The sequence below is a fragment of the Fonsecaea multimorphosa genome, assembly GCF_000836435.1.
Source record: "Fonsecaea multimorphosa CBS 102226 unplaced genomic scaffold supercont1.21, whole genome shotgun sequence".
Taxonomy (NCBI): domain Eukaryota; kingdom Fungi; phylum Ascomycota; class Eurotiomycetes; order Chaetothyriales; family Herpotrichiellaceae; genus Fonsecaea; species Fonsecaea multimorphosa.
The window spans coordinates 1-26,195 of NW_015971655.1; the positions used below are offsets into that span (position 1 = coordinate 1).

Genomic DNA, 26,195 nt, shown 5'->3' on the forward strand with positions numbered 1-26,195 from the left:
GGGGGGGCTGTAGCCTATATGAGCCCACGGCCCATCACCTTGCCAGGCGTTTCCTAGCTGAGAATAGGTACTGGCCTGCGACTCAAGGTCTCGACGCTGACAATGGTTTATCTTCGACAAAGCGCGGTCAACAAGGACCACACGGATGGGGTCCTCCGTCTCGCGCTCACCAGGTGAGGTGGGGGCCGAAAATTGTCAGAAGCTGACCATTATCTCTACCCGCCTGGTCCATGCGCACAAGCTCTTCAACATACCGCCTCTTTGTCGGGATAGGTGCCAGGTTGCTGTAAAGCAATTGCGCATGTGAGGAGGCATTTGGGAGTCTCAGAATGGCGCGGAACCAGCCCTCATTGAAGTCTCGCTATCGTCGGCAATTTTCCTCTTCTCGCCCTTTGACCTGCTCCCCAGATCATCATTGGGTGCGTTGGCCTCGTCCACGGATTTGGTCTCAAAGTTGACCACATCGAATCCCCGTCCGTACCACTCGTCCCAGTTCCAATCAGCGCTGCGATGATTCTCCTGCCCAAAAGCGCGAATCATGGCTTCGCCCTCTTTTTCTGCCTCGGCCCCAGTCAACAAAGGCCGGGCATCTTCTCGCTTTTTGCTTGTCGCTCCCTGTCCCCATATTGTGTTGTTGGCCAGATTGATGAATGTTCCGACGTGTCTGAATGTGAAGCTGATTCTTTCTCCGTCGAAAGCGAGTTCGGCGGGGGTCTTTTCTGGAAGAGGTCGCTTATCGGCTCGTATGGAATGTAACCACTGCCGGTTGGTCTCCTGCCCGAGGACGAAAAGCGAATTGTGTGGCAGAGGGATTCTTTGAGAAGGTCTGGCACCGTCCGAGTCGTCGTTCGAATCGCCGGGTGTCAGAGCGGACTTCTTCGCCCTTAGCATCATGGTTCTCTGTGCCCCCAAGCTTACATTCACGATTTGAGATCCTCGAACGATGTCGAGCGTCTTATCAGAATGCTCAGAGATGTTGTCCTCGCAGTGGCGATACCACTGAATCAAAACATGGTTCAACGGGTGGCCGACAATCTTTTCTGCAACTCCACGTAGCAGGCTAACCACTGCGTCGAAAGGCAATAACTCTGGAGATTCGTCCGCTGGATGCCTATAGATTGGAATCTCCGTCCCATCCTTAGACATGGACCCCTGAACAGCGACCAGGCGAGGCACTTCACCGGATCGGTGAAACATCTTCTGCCATTTGATGTCGCTTCTGCAAGAATAAAAGGCCTGTTCAGCTTCTGTTTGATCGAGAATGCCTGTGTGGAGTTTGCAGTCACCTTGTCCTAGAGTGTCGCCAGGACCAAGTATCTTTGGTATCATCTTCTTCTTCTTTCGAACTGCTTGGACATTTTCTTCCTTCGCTTCAGGGGTTGGGCTTTTGGCCTCGGCTGGATCAGCTTCCGACATTTCCTTGTGAGCAGATGGGGCCCCAGTCGAAAGTGTTTGGTGCAGGACTGATGTCGTAGGGGTAGCGGATCTGACTGATGATTCTTGTGAAGGTCGCCGCTTCCGTGTGTGTTGCTGTGTCTGCTTGGTTTTCAGTTGCTCAGCATGGGTCGAGCTACGACGGGAAGAAGGATTATGGGGTAGCTTTAGGACACGCTCTTCGTCCAAGGGATCCAGATCACTGGTTGATCTTTTCCGAGTAGGACTGCGCTCAACAGATATTTGCCTTATAGATCTACGAGATGACTCACTTGGTGTGTTGGAGTCACGCCGGATAGCGCCGGTCTGTTCCGTCTCTTTCGAAGGTGTTCTTTTGCCCTTGGCAGGTGTGGCAGGGGCTTCTTCGCCTTCGAGGCTCGAAATCCAGTCATGAATCTGCGTTCTCGAAGTATGCGACCTTGTCGTGCGAGATGGTGGTGGCAGGCTGACCTGGAATCTGGTGGGGTAGTCCTCTTCGTGGATAATGTCGCCGAGGAGGCCGGCAATATCGTCACGCAGTTCCTGGCAGTCGATTCCATTTGCACCCATAGCGTCTGCCATCTGGCGCATGGCTTCTATGTGGCAAGCTTCATCGATGTATCCTAGACAATCCTCGACAAGCGTAACCTGGACGCCATGGCAAACAGCGTCAAGGACGGTGGCGTAGACCCCAACGTTTGACAGAGAGCCACAGACATAGAGCTCAGTGACGAGGTGGGTTCGAAGATGCATGAGAAGGGATGTGCCTTGAAAAGCAGAGTAGTGGGATTTCAGCATAACCAGGTCTCTTTGTGGGTCGATGGCTGCTTTGATGCCGTCCGAGTAGTCGGCACCCGATGAGCCAGGCATGCAGCATCTGTGCTTGGTGGTGGTCAATAGGGGTGCAAGGAATGCTTCTCGATCATGCGTGACATCTGGGTTCAGCGAGGGCGACAGAGGATCTTCGCGAGGTGAGCGTGTGTAATTCGGGTCGTTGTAGTACTCACTACTCTCATCGGTAAATTCCTGCCGCTGAAGATGTTGTTTCAGGATTATAGAGTGAGACCCCGTCACGGAAGAGATGGTCGAACGCGATTGTCGGTATTCGGTCCCTGCCCATATCACCTGCCCCTTGGCGCGGAATTCGTCTACCAGGGACAGTAAGTTGGGTATAAAGGGTTCAACGTTGGCGACGGGAAGGTTTCCGCTGGGCTTGACAAAGTCGTTTTGGAAGTCGAGCAAGATCAAGGCTTTTTTGGTTTCGATAGGAGGTCCTGGAGGGACAGAGCCAGGTTCGAATAGCATGATGAATGCGGGAGCTGGTACATCATGCGACAAGTTCAGTATCAAGACAACATGACAGAGGACTCGGGGTCCTTGTTTTGAGAGACGGGCTCCTGCTGGGTTGCGAGCTTCGGCCTTGGATGTGCAAAAGTACAGTCTCGAAAGTCAAGGGCAAGCGTCAGATTCGGTTCGGACCGTGATTATGCTGAATAACCGGTGTAAGAGTGTAGGGCCTGGCTGAAATTGCCTCACACAGGGCGGATGGGAACAAAAACCGAGGAGAAGTAGACGCCAACTGTGGAGGATAGTGGTTCAGATTTCTCTCGAAGCAAAGAGGGACCCTTCAGGGCGGTGCTTGGAGAGTAAATGCGAGCGGATCTGGGAATGGTGTTGGGAAATACGAGATTTTGAGATCTGGCTGGATGAATGATTGTCCCTTTTTCCCTTCCTCGTGCCAAAGCCAGAGCGTGGGAGAGCTTGAAAGGTATTGAGAATTCGATGAACAACTGGGACCTTGGTGGGATGTTTGATGATGTGGCTTGTGGGGGTGGCTGCGGGGGCTTCTTGTTATCTGGAGGGACGGTGTGAGAAGCAAACAATTGTGACAAGAATCTGTGTGAAAGAATAATGGTATTGGCATAGGATGGAGATGCAAGATGTGGGAGAATGCAAAGAGTCAAAAGATTTGCTTTTGCTTGCGACTTAGAATTGGAACTGCCTGTATATCCGAAAGGTTTTCTGGTCGAGGTGGTTTTGGAATGGTGGGTAGGATGCGGATTGCTGGCTAAAGCGGGGACTAAGTTAGGGTGATGGCCAGGGCTTGTAGACCGCCAGACCAATTGCAGGAAGCTCGAGCATTTCATACAGGAGAGACCGTTTTTGGGGGCCGATGAGGTGGTGAGCCAAACAGGTCGGATGATATCGACGTAGGCGTCGAGTAAGTCATGCGGGGGATCATCACCGTTACGCGTATCAGACGCAGGTTGGACGGTCGAGCGGCTTGAGTCGGGGAGCAGATTGCAACTGGGTCCTGGTTCAACGGTAGAAAATTCTAAACGAACAGACAAGTCAGAGGTTGAGGCAGCTAGGACGAGGTGAGTTTGAGGAGGGGACATAGGTAAGCGAAGAGCTTCGAGGGTGGCACGAAGACCGAAGGGCGAGTTGGGAAAAGGGAGGTGGGCAGAGAGTGCTGGAAGTTGAGAAGACACTGAATTCAATGGATCGATGGCCGAGTGAGTGAGTGGTTGAGTGGGTGAATGAATGAATGGATTGAGTGTAGGAGCACGGGAGCAAGGGAGCAAGGGAGCAAGGGTGAATGAAGCAAAGACAGGGATGGTAGAGGCGGGAGGATGGAGAAGGACGGAAAGACCAGGGAGTGAGAGACGAAGCGGAAGCGCAAAAGGCCAAGATTGAGTTTATGCATGAGCCAGCACGACAATCACGAATAAAGAGAGAGACTGTTGGTTCTGTGAGGCAGCATCAGGCAGCTTAGGCGCAGCATGAGACACAGCAATAGAGGATGAAAGAGGGAAGGAGTTAGGATACGAGGACACCTACTAGGGTATCGACTAGGTAGGCACCCAGTACCTAGGTAGATACCTAGGTAGGGAGCAACCTAGGGAGGAAGTTAGTGCGTGGGCGGGATGCAGGTGCCAGGTGCAGCTTGCATGTCGCAGGTGGCAGGTGGCAGGTGGCAGGTGGCAGCCAGGCGCAAATAGCAGCCCAATTTCATTAATACCTACCTAGGTACCTACCTAGGTAGGTAGGTATCCAATATTTCACTTTCCTCTCACTTTCACTTCGCTTGAATTCCCTTTGAACTCTTACTTTACCCTGATGTACATATACCTAGGTAGGTAGTTCTGAGTTGGAAAGAACTGACTGTTTGCCATGCCTCTGGGATCGCCGTTCGTTGACCTCTCTTCAAAATCCTGCTCACCATCAAGCTTACTTTGTGGACTATAGCCCTAATCCACATGGCAATATGCAGATCACCTCCTCCTCCAAGCGCATGTATGTGTGGACGGAGCACCTCACTAGATCTCTCGAGTCTACCTACTTGAGGTAGCCGGTGCACTCAGTCTGCCCACAATAACGACGACAACAACACGCACTACTTTCATTCCCCGATAGCCCCGCTACCATTCAAGGATTCACGGCTCCCACTTGTGCCTCAACCATCCTGTACACACACGCCTGCATCAAGCCACCATCCCACCCTCCCCTCTCCGCGCGCATCTTCTAACCCCATCAACTTATTCGGCCAGAGACAGTCTCGATAGCTATACGGAATCCCCTCTTCCAAGCTAATCGAGCTCGCCGCCATCTTCCACGGCCACTCCACCTGGCACCCGCATTGCTTCATTATGCCGCAAACGCTGCATTAGGTATTTCTGTCCCTCGCCCAAAGGGTATAAAACTCGATCTGCTGCCCCCCTGCTGACTTCTTAATCAGCCTGCATGTGGCTGAAACCTGCCTTTGGAACGCGCTTCTCGCCTACATTTCCCCTCCGATCTCCTTCCCATTTGTATCTTTTCCTGACTCTCTGTATACTGAGTCGTCTACACACAATGCGCGTGCCATCATGGTCCACCTCATTTTCCCACTCCCAGTGGAGGTCTTCTTTTAGCCTTTTCCCCGAATCCTCAAACAGTTTCTTCTCCAAATGATTGACGCAACTACAGTAGAGCATAAAGTTAGATCCTTGAAAGCAGAGGAAGAAACCCACAGATGACGATTGTTCTCAGACGTTCAATTTGTGCTTCGGCTTGGTATTCCCCGCGCTCACGGTCCCTTTGGTGGTTTATGTATACAGGGTAGACAAACACGGTCCCCACATTCGGCGCCCCCTCCGATGACATCCTTGCAGCTTGATATCTCCCAAGCTCACCATTCCTGTTCAGAGGGACCGTCATAGAGCACGCAAGCGTGTGCTGCTGTTGCACCTCCAGGAATACTAAATCCGAGAGATCATCCCAGATCATGTGCCGTCCCCCGTCGCCCTGGTCCAAGTAATAGTGTCTTGTGCTCCCACTCTTTCGGACTAAAAACGACAAACCTACTCGTGCTCCAGGAGGTCGCTTTGATGAAGAGAGAGTTGAAGTGAGATGCTTTGCTATGGGAAGCGGTCTTGACGACTCTTTTGGGGCCTCATCCGGGGTACAATCAGTCGAGGTCGCTGTCCTTGTCGTCGTTGTCGTCTTCGTCCATCCCCATGGCCGCATCCATCAACTCCTTGACCTTGGCCTTGATCTCCTCCACCTTGTTTTCCTTGACCAAGCATGTTCTGTCGTCGATCTCCTCTAGGATGTAGGTATGGCCAGACTCTTTGTCGATCTTCCGCACCATGGCCATTTGCGGCGGATCACATTGGAGAAGAGCCCCTTTCTGGGCTTTCGGCATAGTACTTTATGCGGCTGCCTGGGGTGGTACCCAGGTAATCACTTCGGAGAAAGGCGGTAAGTGGACGAGATATCTGGATGAAAAGCTGCTGATGCAGATGATGGTTGTCACTGTGATTGTGATTGACATGGACTTGCGACTCTCTCGGACCCGAAACGTCAAATTTTGAAACAAGCGAGGTAAGCCACAGCGCTGGCGGTGGTCCTGGTACGCATCTGCTAACTACCTAGTAGTATTTAGGTATCGAGTACGCGTATGACTCGGCACTGGCGCGGTCGCTCGTCTGCCAAGACATTACGCCATCGGGACAATGCTGGCCCTTTGACGTGTCATTTGAAAAGGCCGCACACCCTCTCTGCCTCTGCACATCAAGGGGGAACAGGCACCTCGTTCCCTCATTCTCTTGAATCGGCCGCTATCTAAGGTGCCTACCTAGGTAGGTAGTTGGCGAGCTCGGTACATAATTCGATTTCATGCCCAGGTGTCTGGTGCCGAATCACTGATTCGGCCCGAATGTTGTCTCCCATGGATCGTATCCCTCGCTCGCAAAGATACTCTCGATTTGCCTCCTGCGAACCCCGACATTACCTCCATCGAAAATCGGCAACACCACCGCATCGTTCAGCAGGTCCCCGAACGGTTGCTTGGTTGAATATGCAGAAACACCGACCAGATTAATTGCATCCATGACCGACTCTACAGCGCTTTCCGAGCCAAAAATCTTGGCTTCGTAGCACAGCTCGGCCCCATATCGCGTTCGGCCGAAACAATGCGCAGCCTTCCAAACGAGAGCTCGCGTGGCCTCACATCGAGTCTTGATCTTGATCAACAAATCCGCCACGCTCTGCTTCTGGATCATGGTCTCCGTCGAGCCTCGCTTTTCGGCTTTGGCCCAGGCTAACGCACGATCAAAGGTCTGCCGCATGATGCCTACCCCCATGGCGCCCACGAGAGCTGCTGAGGCTGTGAAGGTCATTTCCACCACATCGGCACCCTTGCCTGGTGGTGCGAGCAAATTTGATTTTGGCACGCGCAAGTCCTTGAACCGGATGTGCGGCCCGTTAACGGCCGTGTGTCCAATGGTTTGGGGATGGTAAAGAACCTGATAAGCACTCGGCTCGTTCGCTGCAATGTCTTGTCTGGTCACAATGATAATGGCAGTTTGGTCACGGACGTTCTCGGCTGGAGCAGATCCAACAACACGGCATAAGACGCACTGAACATCGGCACCCCGATCATCCCACCCGGAGCAGTTTGTCGCCCAGATCTTTCAATCCGTCAGCGAGGCCTTCTCTTGGTACGCGGAACCCTCTGGGTGCCTTACCTTTTCACCGCTGATTACGTACTCTTCCCCTTCATTACGTGCAATCGTCTGAAAACCCGGGGCTCCCGCTTCCGCAAAGTTGGCGCTTCCCTCAGGTTCAGAAAAGACTAAACTGGCCATCGGCGTGCCGGTGCCCTCGAGAAAAGGTTTGAAAAACTTCTCGTGTTGAGCTGGACTTCCCGCCATGATCAAGGGTGTCAAGCCAAGGCCAGTCCCAAGGATTGTCAGAGAGGCGCTGGTCTCGACGGCGTAAAACTCTTCGACAACTAAAGCTGCCTCGATCAAGGGACCTCCGCCGCCGCCAAGCTCCTTGGGAATTTGAGCCTTGATAAGACCGGCTTTGACTGCTTCGGCGTAAATCGGCTGAGTCGAGCGGAAGCGTTGCTGCCATTGTTCGGACGAGGCTCCTTGACCCTCATATACCGAGCGTGCTGTTGTGAGGTGAGCCTTTGCCCAACCCCTGACTGCGTTCCGGAGTGCCAGTTGTTCTGGCGACAGTTGGAAATCGATCATCTTCTTCCTTCAGGTCTGCTCGAATGCTAGAAAGTCAAACTTGAGTTCAACTGCCCATGCAGCTCGAGACCAGTGGCTTTACATATATGGCCTTGTTGGAAAGCCTGATAAGCAACGGATCGTGCGTTTTCCAAATTGGCATTTGTCCTTGTGCAAATGGGACCAAGTCGGCGCTACTAAGGTTTGCTGAATACGCCTTAAGGCCCTTCTTCGTGAAGCTCGCTGTGGGATAGGCGGAAAGCTTCCGAAGTGTGGAGTTGTTCTGTGTCTCGGCGACCTTAGAGCAGGTAAGATGGATCAATATCTCCGTGGGAAGAGCCAGAATGTTTTGCAGCGGCCGTCCATTGTAACGCTTGTGGGGGAATTTCGCTTCCAGATGGTACAGAGGAACCCTAAATGGGTCTAGAGAAAGTCCTGTTCCTGGTAAGGTCCCCTCTGGGGCATTGAGGCAGTCTGGCTGGTGAGCGGAATTGGGGAATTAGTCGCACAATGTCAGACTGGCGCTCATTGACGGCAAGGTAAATCAGTTGTTGATAGAGCAGGGACGCCCTTTCTTTCGATAATAGGGTTTTACGTCTCCCATCTGCCTAGGAAACAACGGCGTATATCCTTCATTTGTGGTGTTCGCTGTATCAGATGTGGCGGCTGCGCGTCCCTCTTGAGCAGTCTGCTTACATGCGAACGTGGCGTCTATTCTGTCAGACGATGCCACTGCCTGCTGGCTGAGTAGGACCATGTTGCATGTCAAGCTCCTCCCTGCATCTGTACAATTCGGTCATGCAGGTTCTGACCAATTGCATGCTGATCACACACTGAATCGCCCACACTGTTGTTTTCACATCTCGAGCCCAACGCACCGTGCGATGAGGACATCGCAAGGAGTCAAAATTTATGAGAACATGGGGATGTAGATAAGCACATGGGCGATTTCTACTCGGCGAACTCGTGATGTTGATCTTGATGGAACTCGAATCAAAGGAGAGAAGTTGTGGCAGCGGCAACGTGCATGACGATCTTGGTGGGAGACACCTATGGTGACCCTGTAATGTGCGCTCATGTGTGAACCCTGCAGCAAAAGTCCCTACCAATCGCCAGACGCAGGTCGTCGTGGTATTGCGCAATGGCACGGGCTACAAAAAACAATCGAGGTCGGGTGGCGATGCTCGATGTCTCTGACGATGATGGTCCTAGACAGTAAGTCAGCAATGGATGCGCTGGAGAAACGGCAGAGGCAAAGGTACAGACACATCTGGGTGACGACTTGACTGCATTCAGCGTGAATTTGTACTGTTTTCAAATCACACATGGAAGCGCAGTCATTTTCTATCGCCAGCTGAACAGTTTGATTCACTTTGATTTGAATTCTTTCATGACTTTTCGTGTCACTCCTTCAGCAGGCCAGTCGACCAGGTGTCTGTGAATGTTGTCTTCTTATCCTTCATTGAACAGTCTCCCTGCTGGCGACATCGACTTTGAGCACATTCTTCTTCATTCCTCAGCGAAAGCTGTGCACACCTCTCAGAATGCTTCAATTCTTCATTTCTGTCGTATCCACTCTTGTTTCTTTCCTCTCACGACATGCTGCCAGTATTGCTCTCGATGTTGATGACACACGTGAGTCCAATCTCCATCTCTCCCCCATTCCACTCATCACTGACTCCTGCCAGAATCCATTCTTGCGGCGGCGTCCTTGACGGCTCAGGGCGTAGTCGACCTGTACAATGGCTACCAGCCCGGGGGAGTCGTGGGAAAATGGCCCTTTCCACCCTACTACTGGTGGGAGAGTGGCGGCGCATGGGGTGGCTTGATGGAATACTGGCACTACACAGGCGATGACAGCTATGTCAATATTACGCAACAAGGAATCATTGCGCAGCTTGGCCCTAAATATGACTTCAACGTTCCTGCCGAAGCCTTCGACACCGGAAACGACGATCAAGCCTTCTGGGTATTTGTGGCCATGTCCGCGGCCGAGTACTCCTTCCCTCAGTTGCCTTCGCCCTATCCATCCTGGGTCCAGATAGTTAACAATGCTTGGGAGGATTATGTCTCTCGCTGGAACACTTCGAGTTGCAACGGAGGTTTGAAATGGCAATTCAATCCTGCGAACGCAGGGTACTTTTACAAGAACAGCATCTCCAACGGCGCATTCTTTCAGCTCTCGGCGAGACTGGCAAGATTTACAGGCAACCGAACATACGTGCATTGGGCGGACAAAATCTGGAACTGGGCATCAGGAATCGGCTTGGTAGACAACATCTACAACGTCTTCGACGGCTCTGATGAAACAATCAATTGCACGGCTGTTGACCACCATCAGTGGACCTACAACGTCGGTGTCTTCCTCTATGGTGCGGCTGTGCTGCAGAATTACACCAATGGGTCCTCGCCGTGGATCGAACGAACCGCTGGCCTGCTCGATTCGACAAACACATTCATCAGTCCTTTTCGCAATGCATCCAATATCCTTTTCGAGGCAGAATGTGAGCTCTCCATGACCTGCAACACCGACCAGCTGTCAATGAAGGCCTACCTAGTTCGGTGGATGGCTGCAACATCCAACATGGCGCCTTTCACGGCAGGTCGAATCGGTGAGGTTCTTCGAGCCTCCGCCCAAGGTGCTGCAGCCGCATGCACGGGAGGTATCAACAACAATACTTGTGGGAGTAAATGGTACATTGAGGGATGGGATGGGACAACAGGACTAGGCCAACAACTCTCGGCATTGGAAGTCATGTACGCTCTGTTGGTCAATCAGACCAATGCACCCGCTACCTACCCAAATGTCTCAATTCTGCCTGCTCCACCATCGCCAACAATCTCCTCCTCACTAGCCTCTGCCACCCAAAATCTTCCTACGGCGAGTGCGACTGCCCGTCCGCTCCACGATGGAGCAGCGATCATTCAGTCCAAGGCCCAGAATAAGATTCGGCCTTTTGTCGTGGCTCTTTTCACCTCATTAGCAGTCATGTGAAAGTGGTAGTGAAGGGATTATCGTGATGTCCACGACATATGTACCTATGAATGGGAACGAAAATGCTTTGATGGATCAGAACACTCCGTGAGTAGATATGAGCGATGAGTCGCAAGGCAAGAAATCATTGCAAGAAGACGACGGTGGCCTGTACGAGGCTCATGGAGTTAAGGGGTCGCTCGTTACCTAGCTAGCCAAGCCAAGGCGGTCTTAGGCGTTTAGTTAGGAGTGACCGGGGCGCCACCATCAGTGACTAAGCGTGAGATGGCTACCTCTAGATACCTAGATAGGTAGGACATGGAAGAGCAAGGGCGAGTGATCCCAAGGCATCTACAGGTCCTGGAAAATGACGTCGTGAAGTTGCAGCGTAACAAGCCCGGTGCAACAATTTTGTCTTTCTTTTTTCCTTCGCGTTCGAGATACATGGTGCATAGGCGCCAAAGATCAGTTCATGAAACCTCCCAACATGACTTTCAAACAGAAACATGGCCACACTGACTACAGGCGGCCAAGGACCAGCTACTCCTGGTGAGCCTCGAGGGAGCCTTGCCATGAAAAAAAGCAAGCATGATGCTCCACAGAACGACTCAGCCAAATTCCAACGGCAATTCCAGTTCATCGAGGGATTGAATAGTAAAGCTCAACGGAGAAAGACAAGATCATGGGTCACTACGCAACACTACCGGCGAAAGCGATTTGAGGCAAGGAACGCTTGGTTGGCCACTGACCAGGAGAACGAGGGCGAATTCTCGAAACCTCTCATTGCGTTTCCCAGCACTTCCAAGCCCGAGAACGAAGGGAGAAGGCACGCCGCAGACAGAGACGCCATCTCACCCGATCATGCTGTACAGCGGGATGCAGGGAGAGGGCAGTCCTGCTTTCTACAACGGTTAGGAGGCGGGCGAGCAGATCCTTTTAATTCCTATCCTGTCCCAGCAACCCGCGATGTGCATGAGCTTGTGGATCACTGTGAGTTGCTTTCTAATCTACACTGACATATGTTTGGTACAGGTGTTGAGGCATACCAGACTACTTTGTGATCCCCTCCCTTGTACACAGACATTGGGCTAGGGCGGTTCGCAGGCCACGAGCCTGTTGGGACTTGTTCAACCTCTACCGCAACCACGAGATCCCATTTCTAGGCATGCTCCACCACGCAGCGCATCACTTAGCGGGAATGAGAGGAAATGTCATGTCTCTGCAGACCTTCGAGTTCAAGCAACGTGCACTTGCGGCCGTGAATCAGAGTCTTCAGAGGCGCCAGGGGCCTTGTGACGATTGGACGCTTATTGGTGTCGGCCTCCTTGCTAATGCAGAGGTATTTTCAAGCAGTCTGTAAAAATAACCATTGCCTGACAAAATCAGCGTATCTGGGGGGATCGCGAGATCGCCAGAATGCATTGGGGAGCCTTAAAGCGACTCCTCCTAGATCGTGGAGGATTCCAAGCGCTGCAGAGCAATCCGACACTGCACACGAAGCTGGTCTGGTCAGTATTCCACATTAGGCATGCAAAGATCTGCTGACGAGGTGTATAGGAGCTTCATAGCATTGTCATGGCCGACAGCAGATGGCAACCCAGCTTATGTGGACGACTTCGTCGAATCCTCGGCGGTTTTGCCTCATTCTCCAAGCACAAACCCAGACTCGACTTTTAGAAACAGTTGCATAGAGTTCACCCAGTTCATCAACGCACGACGAAGCCAGATCTTGAAGAACCTCCCTTCGACACCCGCACAGCATCGGCAATTGACGGCCCATCGGTCTCGTGCAACGATGTTCCATGAAGGATCAGAACTTGCGAATGCTCTGAAGTCCATTGAGACAGGCTATGAAAGCCCAGACAAACGACGAGCGGTGGATAACTGCCGTCTTGCTTGTCTGATACATCTCAACCTGGTCATGGCGGAGCACGGAGACCTCTCCCAAGCCACCGAGGAATATCTTCAGGCTCTGCAACGAATCTTAGATGAAGCCGACGATGACAGCAGTCTAAGTGCTGAGCATCTGTTGTGGACGCTACTTACCCCTTTCCGTTCTCAAGGACACTATGAGCGGATATGGAAGATGTCCAGGCTGGTAGGTGTGGTGAAGAGGACGAGCGCGCAAACTTGGATGGCGATTGAGAACGCGCTTCGTGTATTCCTACGTTTGCCGGGATCGATCTACGATTTTGAGTCTGCCCTGTCGGTATGGGACCGTGGAGAGTGCTTGGACCAGCTCATTGCCGTGGGAAATGTCGACGCTCGTGTTCTGGACTCCCAGATGGATGAGAACCTGCTTGGACAGCACGATACCGCATGCTCTGACGGTTGTCGAATATGTCCTCTCAAGCCGACAACATTCTAAACCCAATTGCATCTTGAAAACATGAACTGCAATACCGGCAAGATGTGTGTACGATACACAAATATTGGTTGAAATCCAATAAGACTTGGTCAAACTGGCACGCCCAAAATCGCTCACACTCGTAAGCTTCCCCCGCCGAGAAGGGGGGGGGTCGGCTAATCCTCGCCTCCACCGCCAGTCTGATGACATGCCGCAGCTCTCCGTATTCACTTAACTGTCTTGTCTTGAAACTATTACCACTGCAGTTCGCACCCTCAGAGTCGTGCAAAGGGGTCCGCGGTTCGCCCATAATGATCCCGCCATTCGTGACACCCACCAGGCCAAGATGATATACTACTCACCGCATCGCAAGGTCCATCGTCGGTGGAAAGGGCCCACTCGACTCTGTCGCACTACCACAGCCATGTAAGTTGTATTGTGGATCTCTCTCCGCCCTCTCTTTTCCTCTTCCTCCCCTGCAGAAAGAAAGCTGAGAACAGCAATTCATTATTTATCTCGTTGCATGGGCGGAGGACTAATACCTGTGGCTTGCAAAGACAGATCCTCCTCTTCCTCACCGTCTCCCTCGCCGTGTGCGGTCTGCTTGAAATGAGCGACGTGGGCGTCTCTCTCCTCTCTTCCTCCGGCCACCAGGGCGTGCTGGACATTCATAACGATAACGGCGGCGGTGGTGGAGGAGGAGAAGACAAGACTGAACAAGAGAACAAGCCCGAGCAGCCCTCGGCGCAAGGAAAATATGCCTACACATACACCACGTTAGATGGGTACTTCCTCCAAGATGATCCCTCCACGGTCGCCGCAGAGTTCGACTTCATGGCCAACAATTTTGGTCTTATCGATCGTCCATATGAATCGGATGAGACACTCCCCGAGAACGGCAGAGACATGACACCTTGGCAGAGATTCGAACACCATATCTCCTCATTGAACCGCGCTGCGCATGAGGACGAGGAAGATGGAGAGAAAAGGAACACAAAACGGCATGGTTCTACTGCGAGGTATCTACTTCTGTTCCTCGGCCGGCACGGAAATGGCTACCACAACATCGCCGAGCGCTACTATGGCAACGTGGCATGGGACTGCCACTATTCTGCGCTCGACGGCGACCCGGACGGGATTATGACCTGGAGTGACGCTCACTTGTCCAAGGAGGGACAGAGGCAAGCGAGGGAGGTCAATTCATTCTGGCAGAAACAGATCGCGGAGCAGAAGATGAGCCTGCCGGAACTGTGGCTGGCGAGCCCCCTCGATAGGGCGATGGAGACTGCCGACATCACGTTCGCGGGCGTCCTCCCAGATGGGGCCAAGCTGGAGGCCATTGTGATGGAGAAGCTGAGAGAAGGCACCGGCATACACACGTGCGACAGACGGAGTGATGTTTCATACATCCGGCAGCGATTCCCAAGCTTCAACGTTGATTTGGATCCGCTTTTGACAGAAACGGATGAGTTCTACGACCCCGACCGACGTGAACCGGAAAGCGCGTTGACAGAGCGCCTAAGAGAATTTATGGACAGTTTAATGGGCCGTGATGATCTGATCGGTGGGAAAGAGAGGGTCAGCATAACCAGTCACTCAGGGGCGCTTGGTGCCCTGATGAGAGTGTTGAACCACAGGCAGTTCAGTCTGGGCACTGGAGCCGTCATTCCTGTGTTTGTCAAGGTTGACAAGATTCCTCTCGAAGATGACGAACACAAAGAGAGAATCACCAAGAAGTCCATCTCTAGGAAGGACAAGAGGAACGGTGGATCGGCAGAGGGTGGAAACCACAAAGAACCTACGCTGCACTTGCCAGACCTCGATGAGGCCGATCATGATGACAACGATGAAAGTGAAAAAGACACAGAGGATGTGAAGCAAGCCTCAGACAGCGACCCGAACGACCGCTCGAAATGGGAGCCCATCCCCTCCTGCCCCGCGGATCTGGATCTCTCGACCGTCGGCCACAGCCGCTGGGGCGTCGGGTTGAGAGAATACCTCGAGGGAGTGGAGAATGGTACGGTCACGATGGAGGAGGTGGCATTTCGGTTTACAGCTTGATGGGAATTCGATGCTTGGATGTCAACAAAAGTGCAATGGGTTGGGTTAGAAATGAGGCGCCGAAGAAAGTGACTGCATTTTGATTTGAGGAATCTTGGATCATTTAATGTAGGTTCGGTCACATACAACTGAGATATATACACTTGGAGGCGATGTTCATGTATGTATATGTGTTAACGATACCTTATGCCAGTCACGAATGTGCAAGGACGAAGCCAGCTGGCTTTAAAAACACTGCGACAACTGCCTCCCTCCTTTTTACTCCTTTTGTATTAATGGGTAGGAGCTTCTGTAAGTGCCTTTTGCTTTTGGAATCTTTTCCAGTGAAGTCATGTTCAAAGGGTGATTTCTTACACGCCTGTGAAAGGCTGAAGGTGAATACAAGACTCACGGGTGCATGTGGTGCTGCTGCCTCACCTCAAAGCCGCGTCTGGTACCTCACTTCCCTCCCTTCCCCTTTCTTCTCTGTCTTTCTCTCTTTCTCAATACCTTGAAGACCACTTGACCAAATCCATTTCTCATTACTTCTGGGCACAACAATTCCTTCAGCACACTACCAAGAGTGCCGGCTCATCCTCTCCATCGCTGTTGAAATCCTCCAGCCAGCGACAAGAGCAAGAATGGCGGACTCAAATCCCTTGACGAGCCTCAGCAGCAACAAGAACGGCACCAGAACCCCGACCCTCCTCCAGCTGAACGACTACAAACTGCCGGTGGAAATCATCTCTCACATCATTTCCTTCTTTGTGCCGGACGCGGGACTCTGCATCTCCAACGATCCCGAATACGATGCCGATCTGGATACCGTGCGTGCGCTTCTGAAGACCAGCCTCAACATCAAGCACGAGGCTTTGCAGCTCATATTCAGAAAGCCTCTGAACGTCTACATCACCAGTGGAAAGAGATGTGGTTGTTCCGGGACACTGTACGAGAGTACTCTGATCTCCGATTTTCACCCGCTCAAGCGACTTGTCTTCCTCCCTCTGGTCAAATGGAAGGAGGTCAGGGTCTGCTTCGCACCAAAAGAGTCAAGGTTGCTGCCATGCCCAGTGGAGCTGGCCTCGCGCGGTTCTTGGAGCCACGTCCACAATGGCTTTTATTCGGCTGAACTGGTGAAAGCTGCGCGATGTGTTTCCCGCCAATCAAATGGCCTGGCAGTCGATATGTGGCGCTTGAGGACGTCTATTCCTCGAACCGGCGCTGTCAATTTCAAATTTGTCTTTGAGAAGCTACAAGGCGCTTCTCCTTGGCACATTCATATGGTGCAGAATGTGCTGCGATTCTGGGAGTGGACAATGGCTGACCAGTCTTCAATGGACCCCGCCCCGCTGGAGCTGCCAGAATTTATCTATGCAAATATCCATCGAGACGCACTCCACTATTATGTGAGGCGGAACCCAATTATCGATCCAGTCCGTCATGCTTGCCTTCAGCTTCAGCGAATCTTTCAGCAGAGAATTTACGGTTGGCAGAGACGTTCAATAGGTGATGACAGCCTTGAAGAAGATGCTCGGGGTTTGTCTGCACGTGTCGGTGCTGTACCAAAGATTTTTTCAGGAGAGGTGATCATGCGTATCAACATACCTAGAACAAAAACAAATCGAGATGTCCTTGCCAGTAAGTGGAGTGCCGAGGTGGTTCAAGAGGTTGTTCTCCAGACAGGTTGAGAAGCAATGTCAGCGACAAAGGACAGTGGCGCGTACGGATTGGGCTATAGTGAGACAACAGATTCTCTTCGCAGCAGCTGAGGGTGGACATGCCAAAAGGGGAAGGGCCGAAGCAGAGATCAATGTACAAGAGTGAGAGAGAACTGGATCGTGCTAGAAGAACGGCCCAGCAGCATGTCAGAATTGGAATGGCTTGACGAAAAGAGCGAATTGGCTAGGAGGTCATAGATACTGGCCTAGAATCATGAACGTGCCATTAGACAGAGTTTGTTCCCCAATCACCTTGATCTAGCTGTCTTTTCCCTTTATGATTCATCCGCTACGCCATCCTCCTTTCAAGACTTTCACAGTATTTCCAAGATCTCACTGCCTACATCGGACGTATTGGTCCAAAGGTACTCTGGCGTGGTCTGAATAACCAGCACGCCATGCTCAAGCAACACCTCATGATACTGTCCTTTCGTGGACTGCAACTTGTCCACCACGCGCAGCGAGATCTCGCCCTTGGACACACCCTCCTTCCACCCTTCCTGGAGCAGATCATCGTCCTTGAACCCGGCGCGCTCGAGCTGGTACTTGAGACCCTCGAAGTAAGCCAGGCTCGCGGCGCCGAGGATCTTGTCCCAGTCGTCACGGACTTTGCCCAAGGTTCCCGCCTCTGCCAAAACGGCGGCGTTGGCCTCGAAGTTTGGCACAAGGCGGATGTCCGGTGCGCCGACTAGAGACCCGATGGCACGCTGCGTGGCGGAGATCTCGGGGTCGTATGATTCGCGCACGGATTGGCGCGCGGTGATGTTGAATGCGGACCTACCTCCCGAAGAAGGGGAGGAGGAGGAGGAGGAGGTGGTGGTGGTGGTGGTGGTGGTGGTGGCGGTTTTGAGGGCTTCGTGAAAGTCGCGGCTCACGTCGCTGACGTTGACGCCGAGGTTTCCCTCGGCGAAGAGCAGCCGGAGCGCCCCGTCCTTGGATATTTGCAGGCCGCCGTACGTGAATCCCGTGTCGTCCTCATGAGTCTGCGGTGCGAGTTCCACTTGGTGCTTGCTGCACAGGGTGTTGAGCTCGGATTTGCCGTCGTGGCCGTATTTGGAGATGAAGGATTCGAGGTTCGTGCAGAAGGCGTCCATGTACCTATATATTGTTGCAGCGGAGCAGATACAGTTTAGTCCCCGGTAGAGAGGCGAAGGGGTGAAGGGATGAATGAATGCCAAGGCCCGAGAGAAGCACCGGCGACCGCATCCGGCGAAACGGCGCAAGGCTGAATTTGCCCACCTGCCCCTTTTTCTTTGTCCCGTGCTACGCAGATCCATCGAGGCGTGTCTCTCCTTGTCTCCCCATCAAGACCACCAACCTGTCTACTCGGTTCTGTGCAAATACCCATCCATGCACGCGGTAGCTCTCCCGTAGCCCGCTTCCTCCCCAGACTCCACAAACAATGTCTCAACTGTAAGTCACGCAGTCCGCATCGACCGCATTTCGCTAACAAACCGACCGCTATAGACCCTTGCAAATCCGCAAAGACATCCGCGATCTATTCGACGAGGCCGACAGCGCTGTGCAAAACTCGTTTGTGAGACTTGCCAAGATCACAGGCTATCAGGTCTCATGCACGCCAGAATGGCACATGCTGTGGGCTGAGTTGCGGCCGACCTGGCGCGAGATGACGACTTTCGTCCCGACAATTGCTAAACTCATCGAGGTGTGGTGCCATACTCTAGGCAAGAGATTGGAGGATGCGCGGTTCGAGGCTTGGACCGAAGAACTACTTGAAAAGCTGAAGAATGTTTATGTTGTGAAGGTATCTATTCAAGTGAGTTGCTAGCCCCTTCTTCCTCTTCAGTCTTCCGTATCTAGACAAATCAAGATTCAAGGCAGGGGGAAAAAAGCTGAATCCGTATGGATATAGGTCACTGCCGACGAATCGAGAGTCCGGACAGCCTGGTTGGAGCCACACTCGTACTCATTCACCATCTCGCTACCCCAAAACACCCAGTTGCAGCAGACGATGGTACAGACTGCTTCATCAGCTTTCTCCGAGGACTTTGAATCCATGTTTGAACAGACAAACCACGGTCCCACCAAACCCTTGTCCACCTCCCGGCAGCAGGAAGTCAATGGACAACAAAACCCGACCCGTGAAGACGAAGAAGAGTGGGCTGAACTGGAATCTGTCGCCGATACCACCAAAAGCACTGGTGTCAGCATCATTGCAGCGCCAAAGGGTGTGCCGCATCATTCAGCTCGGCTGGAGCCGGACGCCGATGTCTTTCCCGCGCTCGAGGCACTGCCCAGACCAGAGATTCTCTTCCGCACCACGACCCCTTATGTGATGCTGGTGTCGTCGAATGGACCCAACAAGATCACGGTAAGCGGCACGCATGAACCCAGTCTGCAGCTTCTGGCGGAATACCTGCGGCGATGGATCAAGACTGATCCTCGAAATATTCTCAAGGTGAGTGCGATGGTGAATTTCCTAGACATATCTATTCCGACTCTACCTAAACAACTCTACTAATGTTCCAACGCAGAAACCCTCCCTGTGTATTACTTTGAACGAGTCCAACATTGGCCTCGGGCTTTTCTATGACTCGTTGACCATCGAGCCTTTTGAGGGCATTCTAAGACCCGCGGTGGTGAATGTTAGTCTGATCCTTGCTTTCATTCAAGGGATCTTAGGGTATCAACGTGTCCATGAAACGTCTGGCCCTGGACAATGGGAGTTCAGCCGGGTTACACCATTCGCAGCCTGACCGAAGTCCCTCGAGAGACCACCGCAGCGCTCGATTATCTAATTTTCCACAGAGCAGTTCTTCATCTTCAGCATCTGTTTGAAAAAAGTATTCTGCTCAGGGACCATTCCAGCAGCGAGCGGCCGCATACGAGCACTCGTCCGAGGGATCTTCAGCGACGGCAATACCATGGTCCATCTTTCAACTGGCCACCGTTAGAACGTGACTCCGTGTAGTCTTACCTGCGAGGCTCTCAGGTTTGTCGCTTAACCTCCCTTATGTCGCTACGCCTAACGGTTGTACGAGGGTGGCGGTTTGCTTGTGGGCCATCTGTTCCCCTGCCTGGCCAGGAATGGCAACACCAGCCGTTCTTGTAGGTAAGCAATGGGTTGTCATTAGAGTAGTCGTCGGTAGGTACTGTGTACCTTGGTAGGCACCCTTGGAACATATACCTATCTAGGTACCTAGCGAGCTTGGTAATTCGTAGCCTCATCGGCAGGAAAGTGTCTAGGTTGGTTTTAAGGCGAGAGGTGTGCAGTAGTGTCCGCTGGGGTGGTGCTGGCTTCCGTGCCAGTTATTAACTGGTTCAATTACCTAGGTACCTGGGTAGGTGGGTAGGTCACTGGGGGGAAAGCCTCAAGGAAGGAAGCTGCCCTACATAACTACCTAGGCGTGCTAGGTACTCCGTACCCCCACCATTCTTATTATTTAGGCTACAGCAGTTTCAAAACCAATTCACCACCCTTCGCCATCAGCCAACAGCCAACAGCATCAAATCTATCCATCACCTGCAAGTACACGACATCGAACCCCGAATTCAGAATGGATGGAAGCGGTGAGAAATGTCCCTCTACATCCTGTGCTCCTTGAAGTGTCCAAAATGTTAGATTCTGACATGATCCGATCATTTTCAGGCTCTGACATTACGGACGGACGAGACAATTCGGCCCATTGGTCTGATGGCGAACACGGCCCGAAGACTACGGCATGGCAATAACACATGATCGAAATGCAAAGTTGAAGGATCGACCTCTAGTCGACAAGTTCTTCCGAGACATTCAAGGCCATCGGACGCTGGAGGATCCTAAGACTTGCTCCTGGCTTGCGAACCTCCCCTTTGACATGTGTGATGACTCAATCCCACTGTTTGTGGAGGGCGACGAGTCTAGAGATGATTCAGTAGACTACCAGTTACACCCTTGTTACACCTGGGTGGAGTTTGACACGACTGCAGCGCACCCTCACAAACAGCTTTGCTGCCTTATCAAGGACGACGAGAGTTTATAGACTCCAAACCCCGTCATTGGTATTGGCCGGCTATTCGTGCATGCTAGGAATGATACAGGGGGGCGCACGTCCAAATGGACAGGCTACGAGGTGTTTGTGGACCGATCCCTTTCGCTCTGGATAGTATTCGACATACATTCGGATAACCCTCCAGCCTCAGACTGGTACCCAGTCCCTAGTCGACTCTGCTCCGAAGACGACCAAGCACCCGACATGGCTCGCTTTCTACCCACCCTCCAAGATCTTGCGCATGCCACCTTCGAAGCCGCTAGAAACACTGTAAAATCGACAGGGATGTCGGGCAATATGAAAGCTGGCCTGATTGCCAAAGAAGAGGTGGCCGGTCTTTTCAGCAGCAGCTAATCACGTGTCCGGAGTGCAAGTGATGAAGATGCTTCTTGACCTGGACCAAGAAGCCGTCTGCGCGAACCTCTCGGTGGCAGCGATATGCCACACAGCAGGGAACAAGAGCGGAGCGCAGATTTTGGTCCGGTTTTACAAGGCAGATAATGGGAGGCTCGAGAAGGTCGTGTTGGAAGTTCTCCGGGAGGCCAAGGAAGGCAAAAGTTGACCAGTTGAGGCCGCTCCGAGCTTGATCAAGAACTTGGAGGAGATTCGACATCCACTCGCTCTTAAGAGCGGCCGCGAGTTGAGTAGGAAACCATCATCTTTAATGCAGGGACGAGATGGAAGCCACGCTTGAAGGCTTAGAGGAGCGCTTCACTCTTGCAAAAGGGCAGATGTATTTTACATTTTGGTTGCCAAGTCTCCCTGGGACGCAATGGAGGCATCGGGGCCCTGTATGCACTGTTCGATCAACGGGACGGACGACAATAAATCTGTCAGGAATCTCCTACCAGGTATCCTTATCTACTATAGTGCCTAATAATCCGCCAGCATTTGGCGAGATATTCGGTTCTTTTGCTGAATAGACAAGGGATTAAGGCACTATCCTGACAGTACCCTCCGAAGCCATGGTTGTTAGTGCCACTATTGCTGAAGCCACGACTGGTCATAGGTTCCCTCACCCACTAATTATGTGGGTCTTTTTTACCCGTCTGGACCTACCCCCTTTTCCCAAAGCCTCGCTGGAGGATCCGGAGGACTTTGAGGACCTGGAGGACCTCCAGGGTCCACAACCACCTTTGTAGTCGACACGATATGAGATATTTATCTACCATGAGCTCCCGGGTAGCAGTATGGAGAAACATCTCGTATAAATCTACGCAGCATTGGCCATAAAAGCAGCTCACGTTGTTCCCTACTCGATTTACGAGACGAACTCTACGTACCTAGGTGTTATTCTCCATAGTGTACCCCAAGATATTTACTAGAATACCCGACTTGACTACGGAACCCTCAGCTCTACCAAGTCGATAATGGATCCAGCCATTTCTCCTTTCAGCGTACACCGTACCCAGAGACCTCTGATTAATAGAGACCCAGAATACGCCGAAGCCATGGACATCGCTCCTTCTTTCGCACGTCACATTCCTGACGAAATCATCCTAAGGGTCCTGAGCTACCTCATTCCACAACGGGGTGTCACCATATCTACCGACTCAGCCGGAGATTTCGATCCTCTTACAATCAAATCCCTTCTCCAGACCTCCCGCGCCGTTAGGAATGAGGTCCTCTCCTGCACGAAGGCCTCCACGCTGCATATTTACATCGCCAGCGGCAAGAATTGCCCGTGCCCTACCTTGACGACACCGGACGATATCCTCGACACCAACCTGGGCAAAGCGGCAAAGCTCCCCACGACCATCTGGGGCGAAATCATCGTCACCTTCGCGCCGGGGCTCCATAGAGAGCTGGGCGATGCATGCATGTTCGTCCAGAGAACTCTGAGAAGAATAAAAGTGCCCTACTCGAACTTTGCTAGCGGCACCAGATGCCGGTCTTCCATCACCTGCGTCCGTCGCCAGTCCACCGCCCTCGCGCGCGCCATGGGAAACGCCGATGATGTGCAAGAGAACGAAAAGATCCGCTGGAAATTCGTCTTCGACGGGTCACGCGGGCTCGACGACCGGGACAAACGCCACCGCGCCTCCGTCCACGATCTCAGCACGATTGACGCTTGCTTGTACCCCTGGCGGCTGCAGAACACAACTGTGCCCCACGTCACCTTCCCCAAACGCTTCAGGGTAGGCCTCGACAGCTACGGCGGGTTCTTCTATTTCCGCCTTGTCGACAACGACGGGAACCTCAGGTCTTGGTCCGAGGTAGTCCGTGAACGGTTTGAGGAGGAGTTTTCGGACCGGTGGAACGGCCTCTCGCCAATGCTGGGGAGGTATATTTGGACCCCGGACGCCCTGGAACGTGGTGAGCTGGAGGACGCGAATCCCACTGCCTACTGGTATACTTGGCCCTTACGGCTGACGCCGCACACAATGGAAGATGTAGAGATTAGAGGAGGAGTGTTTGACACCGACAATGACGAGGAGGACTTCCTAAATTGAGGAGTTTGCTATCGCACAACTTCCGCCTGAGAATGAGGGTAGGAAGGGCGGCGGCTCAGACAGCAGTTGGCATCTGTGGAGAAAGTAGAACAAATGGTTCTTCTGTTGGCCAGCCGCCGCTTGTTTGCGCCATTTATCTTTGGCCTAGTATGGATCCATCAAGAAATACCAGACCTCATATACACAAGCGCTTTCCTCCTTCTCCACCTTCCTCCTCCACCTCTTCCTGCTGACTTTTCTACCTATCTCTTTCCGACTCTACAACAAATTCAACTTTTGTCACCAGTACTCAATAAGAGGGTGCGCACACTTAGATATCTGGAAACCAAATACACGGATGAGTATTTTCATTCACCCGGTGATGGTGGAGGACAGGAATACGTTTCTGCCCGCGTCATTCATTGCGGCATTGGCGCCCGAGGGACACCTGACACAGCGGCGGGCAATGCACGGTTGAGTGCGAAACGTATCATATCCAAGGTCTTAGGCTCTCTATTTGAGTACAGAAGCACGTCGGGTATGTTGGATGGCACAAAGGGGATAAAAGGGATTGCTTCATATGCAATGAGATCGCCATACTGCAAAAGACTGACTCGTCCACACCTATTTTGACTTCGGTCATGTCAGACTCGAGGCGAGATACCCCGGGGTCGGATTTTTGAGTGTAGATAGTAGCTAACATAGCCTTCAGCTACATGACAATCAACAGGGGTTCAAGCAATACTTGCAGACAGAAAAGACGTGGTGATAAAAACAATGATTCGACATCTTCGTTTCTTTATGTGCTCTCCCTTGCACTCCCCCTCTTCTCCCTTCTATCTCCCCTATTGCCTCTTTCTCCCCCCGTCTCTCCCACCCTCCCCCCTTCTCTATCTCTGTCTTCACTCTCTCTCCACATATCTATTTAGTCATCCAAAAAATCATTGACCAGCTGCGCAAAATGGACATTATACTCGTCGAGAAACCCGTGACCGGAGTCCGGGTACAGGTGCAGACTGGCCTCACAGCCCGTCAGACGGCGCCACAGCACGATGCTGTTCTCGGTGGGGACGAGCAAGTCGTTGGAGCCGTTGGCGACCAAGGTAGGCACCTTGATGGCGTCGAGCTGGTCGTAGGCTCCCTCGTCGCGGAACTCGCCCGAGAACCAGCGCTGCACGGCCGCGATTTGGCGGCTTGTGCCTTCTTCGCCCAGCAGCGGCGCGCGGTTCTCGCGAGCGTCTTCCATGCGCTTGATCCACTCGGCCGCTTTCGCCTGCTTCTTCTCCGAGGGCGAGAAGAACGTGTGCATCAGACCCGCGTTCCACTCCTCCGGGGTGGTTGCGCTGGCCACCTCGGTGAAGTGCTTCGGGTCGCCGCCCACGACGCCCTCGCCCGCCGAGGGTCCCGCGCCGGCCACGATCAGGCGGCGGACGAGATCGGGCTCTTGGAGCGCGATGCGCTGCGCCACGAAGCCGCCCATCGAGAACCCCAAGACGTCGAGCTTGGAGATGTTGAGCGCCTTGGCCACGTCGATGATGGTCTGCGCCCAATCCGCGAACTTCAACCCGACTTCGCCTTCGCTGCGGCCCACGCCCGTGTTGTCGACCAGCAGGATCGGTCGCTTTGCTGCCAGCCGGTTGATGAACACGGGGTCCCACCAGTCCATGTTGCCGCGGAAGTGCACGTGCAGGAACAGCGGAGTGCCACTCGTCTGCCCGAACTGGCGGTACGCGTGCTTGATCCCGTGGATGGTGACGAACTTGTCTTCGGCAGTCTCGTAGGTGGCCATGGTGGTCATAAAAGATTTGGCGTCGGTTATTTCAGGGATCTTGATTTCTTTTGTTGTGTCTTGGATATCAAAGTCGTGTGTGTCCACTGATGCTGATTGTGATCGTATGATGTTGTTGAACTGGAAAGCCAATGCTTCTGCTAGACGAAGGAAAACCCATTCTCTTATATACTAGAAGCCCCGGGCCCTCCAATTCCCTCTTCCGGTACCTCTGGCACCTCAGGGTAATGCCGAGTAACTCCACGGACAGCAAAAACCCTCATTTCTCCTATTCCCGTGCTTGACAACCACAACCAACCTCAGAAATAGGACTTGATTACGAGAAAGAAGAACCCGTTCCTGGTGCTTCTAACGGGCGAGAGCCAATGCCTTGACGTCCAGCCACGGCGTGGTTAGTCATGCAAGCCAGTGTTGTGATTGGCCTGCCTAAGAAATTTCCTGATCGGGAGTATGAAGTCTTCGCCACTAGTGCCCGTTTCGGATATTTTGATGCTCCCCCAGCAGAAGCAGAATACAGGCAAAATTACATTCTTTTTTCACCTTGCGTCATTCAGCTCGTTGGTTCCCAGCTTGGGTCGTCCCAGAGTCAGACTGCAAGGGACAACGTCCAAGTCAAAGCATTAGAAATCCTGACGGGATGCCGGCATCCTGCATCTTCCGCAACTATTGTCAGCAGCAGCTGTGGCAGCCAGCGTGCTTCGAGAACAACAATCCGCCATGCAGGTAGTTGTAAGCGTGGTGTCTCTGGATGGTCCAATGGCATTGTCGAAGACAGAGTGACGTACTGAGGAGCAATAAGGGCCTATTCATTTTCCAGTTCGTAAATGCTTTGCGAATCTGGGTCCTGGTCGCGAGCCATTTGGAAGGTGTCTGTGGGAACACCAAATGAGGACCCCAAATGCTTGCTTCCTCTACCTAACGAGCGGAGAGCTCCCACCTAGGGATTTAAAGGCGCGGAGATGCCAAGTTGCTTGCCCGCCTACCTGC

At 52.7% G+C, this 26,195-nt stretch overlaps 12 protein-coding genes across 12 annotated transcripts; 7 read left to right on the forward strand and 5 right to left on the reverse strand.

Annotated features, from left to right (window-relative positions):
- Positions 1–324: 324 nt before the first annotated feature.
- On the reverse strand, positions 325–2,718 carry Z520_08800 (uncharacterized protein; the record flags this gene model as incomplete). The annotated part of the gene is made up of 1 exon (XM_016779296.1): positions 325–2,718. The coding sequence occupies one exon, from the start codon at positions 2,716–2,718 to the stop codon at positions 325–327; it is 2,394 nt and encodes a 797-aa protein (XP_016629406.1).
- Positions 2,719–5,863: 3,145 nt separating this feature from the next.
- On the reverse strand, positions 5,864–6,100 carry Z520_08801 (uncharacterized protein; the record flags this gene model as incomplete). Its single annotated transcript, XM_016779297.1, has 1 exon — positions 5,864–6,100. One exon carries the CDS (start codon positions 6,098–6,100, stop codon positions 5,864–5,866), a length of 237 nt encoding a protein of 78 aa, XP_016629407.1.
- A 496-nt stretch (positions 6,101–6,596) lies between these two features.
- Z520_08802 (uncharacterized protein) lies at positions 6,597–7,937 on the reverse strand (the record flags this gene model as incomplete). The annotated part of the gene is made up of 2 exons (XM_016779298.1): positions 6,597–7,367; positions 7,425–7,937. 2 exons carry the CDS (start codon positions 7,935–7,937, stop codon positions 6,597–6,599), a joined length of 1,284 nt encoding a protein of 427 aa, XP_016629408.1.
- A 1,523-nt stretch (positions 7,938–9,460) lies between these two features.
- Z520_08803 (uncharacterized protein) lies at positions 9,461–10,911 on the forward strand (the record flags this gene model as incomplete). Its single annotated transcript, XM_016779299.1, has 2 exons — positions 9,461–9,551; positions 9,605–10,911. The coding sequence occupies 2 exons, from the start codon at positions 9,461–9,463 to the stop codon at positions 10,909–10,911; spliced, it is 1,398 nt and encodes a 465-aa protein (XP_016629409.1).
- A 485-nt stretch (positions 10,912–11,396) lies between these two features.
- On the forward strand, positions 11,397–13,258 carry Z520_08804 (uncharacterized protein; the record flags this gene model as incomplete). The annotated part of the gene is made up of 4 exons (XM_016779300.1): positions 11,397–11,880; positions 11,940–12,229; positions 12,277–12,398; positions 12,448–13,258. The coding sequence occupies 4 exons, from the start codon at positions 11,397–11,399 to the stop codon at positions 13,256–13,258; spliced, it is 1,707 nt and encodes a 568-aa protein (XP_016629410.1).
- A 588-nt stretch (positions 13,259–13,846) lies between these two features.
- Z520_08805 (uncharacterized protein) lies at positions 13,847–15,298 on the forward strand (the record flags this gene model as incomplete). Its single annotated transcript, XM_016779301.1, has 1 exon — positions 13,847–15,298. The coding sequence occupies one exon, from the start codon at positions 13,847–13,849 to the stop codon at positions 15,296–15,298; it is 1,452 nt and encodes a 483-aa protein (XP_016629411.1).
- Positions 15,299–15,918: 620 nt separating this feature from the next.
- Positions 15,919–16,965, forward strand: Z520_08806 (uncharacterized protein; the record flags this gene model as incomplete). The annotated part of the gene is made up of 1 exon (XM_016779302.1): positions 15,919–16,965. One exon carries the CDS (start codon positions 15,919–15,921, stop codon positions 16,963–16,965), a length of 1,047 nt encoding a protein of 348 aa, XP_016629412.1.
- Positions 16,966–17,309: 344 nt separating this feature from the next.
- On the reverse strand, positions 17,310–18,089 carry Z520_08807 (uncharacterized protein; the record flags this gene model as incomplete). The annotated part of the gene is made up of 1 exon (XM_016779303.1): positions 17,310–18,089. One exon carries the CDS (start codon positions 18,087–18,089, stop codon positions 17,310–17,312), a length of 780 nt encoding a protein of 259 aa, XP_016629413.1.
- A 308-nt stretch (positions 18,090–18,397) lies between these two features.
- On the forward strand, positions 18,398–19,712 carry Z520_08808 (uncharacterized protein; the record flags this gene model as incomplete). The annotated part of the gene is made up of 4 exons (XM_016779304.1): positions 18,398–18,408; positions 18,463–18,772; positions 18,869–19,414; positions 19,491–19,712. 4 exons carry the CDS (start codon positions 18,398–18,400, stop codon positions 19,710–19,712), a joined length of 1,089 nt encoding a protein of 362 aa, XP_016629414.1.
- Positions 19,713–20,678: 966 nt separating this feature from the next.
- Z520_08809 (uncharacterized protein) lies at positions 20,679–21,341 on the forward strand (the record flags this gene model as incomplete). The annotated part of the gene is made up of 2 exons (XM_016779305.1): positions 20,679–20,870; positions 20,979–21,341. 2 exons carry the CDS (start codon positions 20,679–20,681, stop codon positions 21,339–21,341), a joined length of 555 nt encoding a protein of 184 aa, XP_016629415.1.
- Positions 21,342–22,357: 1,016 nt separating this feature from the next.
- Z520_08810 (uncharacterized protein) lies at positions 22,358–23,440 on the forward strand (the record flags this gene model as incomplete). The annotated part of the gene is made up of 1 exon (XM_016779306.1): positions 22,358–23,440. One exon carries the CDS (start codon positions 22,358–22,360, stop codon positions 23,438–23,440), a length of 1,083 nt encoding a protein of 360 aa, XP_016629416.1.
- A 904-nt stretch (positions 23,441–24,344) lies between these two features.
- Z520_08811 (uncharacterized protein) lies at positions 24,345–25,208 on the reverse strand (the record flags this gene model as incomplete). Its single annotated transcript, XM_016779307.1, has 1 exon — positions 24,345–25,208. The coding sequence occupies one exon, from the start codon at positions 25,206–25,208 to the stop codon at positions 24,345–24,347; it is 864 nt and encodes a 287-aa protein (XP_016629417.1).
- Between the last annotated feature and the right edge of the window lie 987 nt (positions 25,209–26,195).